An 8,063-nucleotide genomic window follows, 5' to 3' on the forward strand; every position below is an offset into this window, starting at 1 on the left:
TTGTTGTTGTTGTTGTTGTTGTTGTTGTTGTTGTTGTTGTTGTTGTTGTTGTTGTTGTTGTTGTTGTTGTTGTTGTTGTTGTTGTTGTTGTTGTTGTTGCTGTATAGGCCTGACCATCGGATCTGTCAAGGGCGCGGGCTGGCTAAAGAAGGATTCCGGCGGGGTGAGTAGCGAGGCTCCCAATTGCCGTTTTGCCATATAGGTGTTTATGGCTTCAAAAGAGCGATCAGAGGAAGGAGGTCTGCTAAGCCTTCTTCTGTGGATGCGCCGACCCATGCCCCGGCGAGATGGCGTGTATTGGCAGCTGAGAGAGTCAGCGACACAACGGCCGCAGGCGGGCGCAACTGCGTCGCATTTGAGATGCTTTCGTCTGCAGGCATCACAAGCGCGTGGCGAGGGATGGGATATATCGACGTCGACCGACGACGGGGCGGATGGAGTGGGTGTCATGTCATTGATATAGAGCACCGAGCACCGAAGGCTGATGTAGTGCTAGTGAGAATTGGTGGTATGTTAGGCGCAAAGCACTCGAGACATGCTACTGTATGTACGTTAGCAGTAAACTCGAACTGTGTTTGCCACGATTAGTCATGTAAATCCGCTTATGGCAGGTCGAGCGACTCCCGCGCTGCCGAACAGGAGCACAGATTGTGTCACGAGTGTCTGCACTGTAGGCGGGTACCTAACTGCCTACGAGCACTCTTATCGCTGACCTCCACATGATGCCGTTACTGGTCCCCGTAGGTCTTCAACGCTCACTCCCTCCCTCACCTTCCCACTTCCCCGGCAATCCCGATATCGGCATTTGACGTCATCGTGGCACAACGCAGCACAGCACATCATGTACACTCATCTATCTGTCTGTCTACACATGGCACCAGCGCTTAGCCGCATGCTCGGCGTAACAATCGCCGAACCCTAGCTGAGGGAGCCTCAAGTAGTACTCGCCCTGTGGTGTAGGTTTCGGCAGGCGTCCTCCGCGCATGTTGATCTGCAGCGAAGCATGCAACAGCTCCGGGTCGCCCAAGCCAGCATCTCGCTCATCACGCATTTGCTGGAACGCTTGCTCCGTAACGTGCTCGTGCACATGGCGGTTGCCCTGCCTCTGCTCTTCCACGCTCATGTACGGCACGGGGCATCGACGTTCGGCCGCGCTGGGATCATCGTGTCCGGTCCACAGCTTGTGACGGCTCGGAAGCCCGAGTAACTTACGTGTCGACTTGTACAGTGCTTTGGAGCTGCCCCCGGGAAAATCGCAGCGCGCAGTGCCCAGGTCGGCGTTCAAGACGGAATCGCCACAAAACACATTTTCTTCGAGGCCAAAAGCACTGTCAGCGAGTCCGAGTGAGAGCATCATCAGTGACGCTTTGGGTTGGGGCCGACCTTACCTCCAATGATGTAACCCACGTGATCTGCCGTGTGGCCGGGAAGGTGCACGATTCTCGCTTCGAGCTCGCCAATGGGAAATACCTCGTCGTCTTCCAGAAGTCGATCGAAAGCACTGCTCAACTCGGCGCTTGGGACACCATATTTTGGCCCGAAAAATTGTTGAGCATCGCGAATTCGGCGGCCGATGCAGACAGCCGGCCTGCACGCCTGGTGTGGCTCGAGAACGCTCTGGAGGTATGAAGCGGCGGTCACATGGTCTGCATGGACATGCGTCTCTAGGATGTGGACGATTCTGTAACCTTTCTTCTTGACCAGTGATACCAGGCGGTCTGCGGTCTCGGTAGTGACGGTCCGCGTGGCTGCATCAAAGTCCATGACCGGGTCGATGATGACAGCATCCAAGGTATTGGGGTCCGCGACGATGTATTGCCAGGTGCCTGTTTTGGGGTGATGGACGCTATCGACTGTGGCCATCGGCGTTGTGATCTCTGTGTGCACGCTGTTGGGGGCGTCAAATACTAGCTCGGCCCTGTCCATGAAGTGTCGATCGAGATAAATCTCGAAACGCAGAAGGGACGACCATTTACTTTGATCTGTCCAGGGCTGGTGTTGCAAAGACGCTACTCGAGGGCAATAGGCGAGACTGCTTGTGCCGATCTGGCGTTTGCCCACAAGTGAAGGCTTTGGATTGGAAAGTAATGGCTTCGGGGATGGTTTCTGCCGAATGGAATTGACACGCAAGAAGCGAAGGCAGCTCATGTTTGGGATTTTCGATGGTATCTACAATAATAATGGTGCACGTCTTTGTTGTACATACATGTATGAAAAGGAAAAGGCTGGCAAGGTTGGCGAAGCCCACTCCAGTAGCTACTTTCCAGGCACGTATAACATGTACTCGTGGTGGGGTCACGAGCCTCCATGTACCTAGCTACCTTAAGTCGCCGAGATAAAGCATCGGCCTTAAGCTCAGCACTTGCGAGGCACCTTATCAGCTCATGCTCATACTTGCTCCTCTTGAGACAGATCTGCATGCTTGTAGATCGTGACTGTACGAGCCCACCCTGAAAGCTTACTCTGCTCACGACGAGTCGGACTACACGGAGTCCCCGAGATTCGGTGTTACTGTTTTGCGGGCATCCCGAAGTCACCGAGAGTGGCACATTCCTGTCTGGTCTCAGGGACTTGAAAATTAATTACATTGCTATGAGACCGGACGCCAGCCTTGATCTAGAGTTTGAGTTTGATAAATCAAAGCATTTGTATACCGTGTCTCGAACATCCCAGACACCCCCACCTCAACAGCGTCCACACGACAAGCGATTAGGGAATCAGTGCAGCCCGAACATTCGACTACCTAAAAATTTCTATTGAACGTTCTTCAACGCCATGGCATCCGCATCAGTAATGACTGCTGTTACGGGTACTGATTTCGGTGCGGCACTCGCGGCTTTTGGCGCAAACATGCCCTTGGTAAATTATTGATCAGCTCCGTCCAACCAACTTCCACATAGTCCATGTACTTGCGACAGTTGTGGGACCGAGCGCGTAAATAAGACCGGTGCCATTGCGATACAAGGCGTACATAATTATCTCACCCTCAGATTCCCGACCTCGCCGTAGCCGTTGTAGCAAACTCCTCTCAGATTCCAGCTTGAGGGCTGTGGTTGTGTATTTCCTCCTTTGTCTGTGGCCCTGCCGAATACCGCTCGGTCTTCTCCAGGCTCAAGCTTCAGTTTCGTTTCCCATAACTTCCAGGTCCACTTGCTGTCTTTTTCGTGGGGGAGCAACTGCGCTTCGGACCAATCCTCACCATCGGCGGAGACCTCAACTTTGACGACGGGTCCGTCGTCTCCGCCCGGCAAGGCATACCCCTTCACCACCGCGTAACCAAGCCGATCTAGTTCAACTGTGCTTCCGCTCTCCGGCGACACCACCACGGAAATTACAGGCATTTCCATCAGAGGCGGTGTGTCCCGCCAGAACGGCTTTGCGCTCTCCGAGTCAACCACCTCTTCAGGCAACACTTTGTAATCAAAGTGCATGTAATGGTTGCTGCTCATTCCACGCTGCACCGTAATGTGATCAAGCCACTTCACCGATCTCGCACCTGCAACTCCCGGTATCAAAGCCCGCACTGGAAATCCATGCTCTCTCGTCAGCGGCTGGCCGTTCATCATCAAGGCCAATATCACGTCCGCGTCCTCACGCAGGACTCTGCTCATGGGAATCGATGATCCGAACCAGCCTGCGTCTTGGCAAGGCACTGCGTTACACGCGAAGGCCACGCTCATGTCGTTGTCTTCGTGACGCACGCCGGCAAATAGCAAGACGTCTCGCACTCTGGGCCCACGCCAGACACAGTTCATCACAGCGCCAGAACCCCAGTCTATCCCTTGCACTTCCTTGAGCAGAGTCCGCATGGTATGGCGACGATTGCCTGCGCATTGCAGAGCGGAGGTGACCTCGTGTTGAACAAAGTTATTGTACAGATCGTTTATTGTGAGAGAGAGAGGCTTCAAGACCAGACCATCGATTCGGACGCTATGCGTGGATACGTCAAGCTCGCGAGGAATAGAACAGTGGTTGCGGTCATAAGGCTGAATAGGTAGAGATGTAATGAATGAGGATATCAGAGTTTTTGAATCGGGCTCGCGGTTGAGGGGAGATGCCTCTGGGTCGGGCATGTTGAGTTGCGGATCTTTTGGTTTATTGATGGTGGGAGGCTTGTCGAAATATAGCTAGCCTCGGTATTCAATGATAGGACCCACTATTCATGAGATGGGAGTTGTCACGACAAGTGCAAGACTCGACTAGGGCTATCTTGCCACTCAGGTGTTTCGAGTATAGCTAGATCTAGTCCTGAAGGTTAAGCTCGCATGAAGTCATAGATATGTCATCACTTCGGATAAATGCCCGAACGCGGCGAAGCTATACTAGTCTTTCTAATATCGACTCTCTACGTTAAATAGTTTCGGAGTAGAAACCTAAGGTCCCCGATAGATATCGGCGACTTAAGTTTAAGACCTTTCCTTAAGTACGCGTCTCGAACTACTAGGGCCCGCCTTCCTATTTATAGGCATAACCAAATTATGTATTCTTATTATAGATACTAATAGCTACTTAACTATAAAGTATCCTCGCTTCTTCTATACTAACTTCCCTTAGTAGAAATCGCGCCTTAACTTATCTCTTTCTAGCCTAAAGCCTCTACTTATACGTAAACGCTAAATTAGTATAAGTAGCCTCTCTAGTAGTCCTCGACTAAGATCTCTATTATATTAAACCCGGATAGATTAAAGTAAATCGTTATACCTTTCGTATATTAAGATCTATTCCGATCGACGCTTCTTAGATAGGGCTAAGCTTATCTCTCTTATACCCCTATTAGTATATATACGGAAATTATAATACTAATAGTTACCGTTAAAAGTATTTATAATCCTAAAACGAGTATATAGTAATATATCGTTATAGATCCTAAAATTTTAGATACTATTATTATCGATCCGGTTATAGACTTTAATAGAGCTATATAGACTATTAATATAGATACCGCTAATCGTTTAATATCCCTAGTTAGGATAAAGGGCTCTAGAATACTAAGTATACTAGAAACGTATATTTATATAGACTATATTACCGCGGCCTTATACGTTAAGAGAGTTTTCGAGCGAGACTAAGGGTTTAAGCTACCTATTTATATCGGTAGCCGAATTCGCGATTTCTAATAATTTTTCGGGCCTAAATATAGTATTCTACCCGCTATATTAAGTAGTGCTTTTAATTAGCCGAAATCGGTATAATATATCGTTACGTTATTATACTAGGTAAGTAAGGTAGAGGAATAATAATATCGGGAATTCGGAGATTTAGAGTTATATTAGCTTAGGGTCTACGTCGAACTATTATTACTATTATAACGTTATTAAGCTACCGGTCCGTAATTTCCTACCCCCTATCGTTATCTTATATTTACTTTATATATATCTCGTTATATATCTAACTTATCCCACCTACCTTATTTTACTATAGCGCTTCTAAAACCTAGTATTTTATTAGATAACGTTTTACCTTTAGTTCTCTAATTATAATACCTTATAGATTAACCTTAAATTATTCGAATATTAGTAAGCCACGATTACTAAACTAGAATCGTATCGGGATAAGACGTTAAAGCCCCCTTTTAAAAATATTTCGCGCGATATTCTTATAGCTCTATACGAAACCCTATAGAATACTAGCTCTATAGGACGCGATTTACTTACGGGCGAACGAACCTTCCTAGCCTAGGCTAGAAGCGGCCTTAATTTTATCGCTTTCGGGATTACTCTAGAGAAGGTTAAAGCCTTTACTACGATTTTAGCTTAAGAACTATAATATTTAAAGCCGCTACCGTACTTATCGGTAGTCGTAGTCTCTATATAGTATACGATACGTAAAAATACTTTAGCTCCCTTTCCTTAATACGGTAAGGTTTATTCTAGCTAAATATAGCTAAAGTAACTCTAATAGCTACGGCCTATATAAGTATTTTTATAGGAATATTACTAGTACTTAATAGTAATAGAGGTCGACGTAAGGGTAAAGACCTTAGAATACGGTACTATTAAAGAGCGGTTCGCCTATAGAGAAATCTAGGCCTCGTACTAATTAAGAGAACGGGAGGAAACTCTCTTTACCTATCTTAATATTATAGGGGAGTAACGTCTATATTAAGGCTCTACGTAGTATTTAATATATTCGATACCGTTAGAGGGAGGTTTACTATCTAAGTCTACTTAAAAGAGGACGGAGAGCTAAGGCCGTTCTACTATACGCGGGCCTAGCTCGCGTATACTCTTAGGGCTTATTCTTTTATACTAGTATACTATACCGTCGACGCGATAAGTCGTAGATTCTAGCCGCGTAGTAAGGAAGACTAGGTTCTCCCTCCGCTTTAGTACCTTATAGTAGGTAATAATTACTATACGTAGCGTAGGCTTTAACTTAGCGAGTAGATAGCGTATCCGCTACTCTATAGTATATAGGTCTATCTACTTCTTAAGCGTAGCTAGCTCCGTCGTAAATACTTATACTATCTAATTCTCGTCTTACTTAGCTACCTTATAAGCTATAGTAGTACTAAGACTACGATTTACTAGGTCCTTAACGACGTCTAGTATACACGTATTAAAGTCCGCCTAGGAGTACGATTCTAGATAGGAGATAGTATAGTTCTAATACTACGTCTTCTACGGCTCGCTAACGAGGAATATAATACTATATAGTACCTTCTCGCTCTCTAACTAGTACGCCTCCGGGGCTAGAGCGAATACTAGGTTTAGGGATTAGATAAGATTATAAGCCTCTTTTAGGGTCTTCTCCTTAAAGGTCTCCGGCTCCTTTAGGCATAGTCGGCTTACGGGCCCTTATTAACTTACTATCGTAGAGCGCGCGCTAGTTACGATACTTACTTAATCGTCTATATCTACCTCCCTAAGGTTTAATCCTACCGGGGTATAACCGGTATTATCGCGTCTCTATAGCGTCGCGAGCTACTATTCTAATAGCGTAATCTCTATTTAGTTCTAAAGCGCTTTATGCCTACGCCGTAGGCGAGCCGCCTACTCCTTATCTACGTTTTCCTCCTCTTCTAGCCTCCGTTCCTCCAAGTCCCCCTGATAGGATAGGTAGTAAACGAGTACTAAATAGTTTGTTTAGTTCGTTCGGACCCCGTTAAATAAACGAATAGATAACTGATTACATAATCGATCGAATGAACAAATATACCTGTTCGTTCAGCATGTTCAGGGTGTTCAGTGTGATGATAAGACAAACCCAACCCTAACCCTCGATCACCGGGACGGGCATCCCGCGCAAAGCAGCCATGGCTTGTGAGATCACCCGGGAAAGAATATGCGGGGAACGCGACCGTGTCGCGACTGCCCGCGCGTTAGACCACTTCATGTTCCACAAATTACAGCATGAGCGTCCAATCCGACTCTCAAGGTTCAACAAACCCGCAGCCAAGCGTTCCACACGGAGCTGAGCAAGATGAAAGTACAATAGCCCGGTGTTCACCAACGATCCTATGTCGCGCTAGGTCGCGAGCCACCAATCTTGTGCCGACACCACCAAACAAACAGCCGAAGAGTAGTTGGATCTGGAGGCATGGAGAAGCCGTGACCGATCTGAAGGACGACTTGAACAAATGGCTCTGCCGAATCTGCTACGAGCAGCCATCGCAAAGCTTGGTCGTGTGCTTGCCATGCGAACCTACGAACCAACCAATCCGTCACCTCGTACGATGCCATGGATTCGACAAGTCCGGCGGCAAACATGCGCTGAAGCGCTCGCATGATGGCGCACATCCAGATGGAAATGTGGCGGTCATGATGATCAAACGTCAGAGACGTTCGCAAGAGGAGACACTCGATCGCGAGGGCTGGAAAAGGACGTACGTGGAATGGCTTGTGTGTAGCAATCAGTCGCTACGCCATGCTTCGGGAGACAAACTCAAGGCATTGATTTCGTCAGAAATCCGATAGTGGAGCCTCTGGTCCCGCAGAGTCACCACGCGCCGCGAGACTGGATCCTCGATGCTTTCACTGCCGCGAAACCCGTGGTCATCGAGTCTCTGCAGATGGCAAGAAGCACAATAACTGTCAGTTTCGATCACTGGCTAGCGGATAACG

General features: G+C 47.6%; 2 protein-coding genes across 2 annotated transcripts; both read right to left on the minus strand.

Moving 5' to 3' along the window:
• Positions 1-865: 865 nt before the first annotated feature.
• Positions 866-1,926, minus strand: WHR41_09307 (uncharacterized protein; the record flags this gene model as incomplete). The annotated part of the gene is made up of 2 exons (XM_069377911.1): positions 866-1,311; positions 1,389-1,926. The coding sequence occupies 2 exons, from the start codon at positions 1,924-1,926 to the stop codon at positions 866-868; spliced, it is 984 nt and encodes a 327-aa protein (XP_069225107.1).
• A 1,009-nt stretch (positions 1,927-2,935) lies between these two features.
• Positions 2,936-4,073, minus strand: WHR41_09308 (uncharacterized protein; the record flags this gene model as incomplete). Its single annotated transcript, XM_069377912.1, has 1 exon — positions 2,936-4,073. One exon carries the CDS (start codon positions 4,071-4,073, stop codon positions 2,976-2,978), a length of 1,098 nt encoding a protein of 365 aa, XP_069225110.1. The 3' UTR covers positions 2,936-2,975.
• Between the last annotated feature and the right edge of the window lie 3,990 nt (positions 4,074-8,063).

This window comes from Cladosporium halotolerans (genome assembly GCF_011745625.1).
Source record: "Cladosporium halotolerans strain TM138-S3 chromosome Unknown Sca82, whole genome shotgun sequence".
Classification (NCBI taxonomy): domain Eukaryota; kingdom Fungi; phylum Ascomycota; class Dothideomycetes; order Cladosporiales; family Cladosporiaceae; genus Cladosporium; species Cladosporium halotolerans.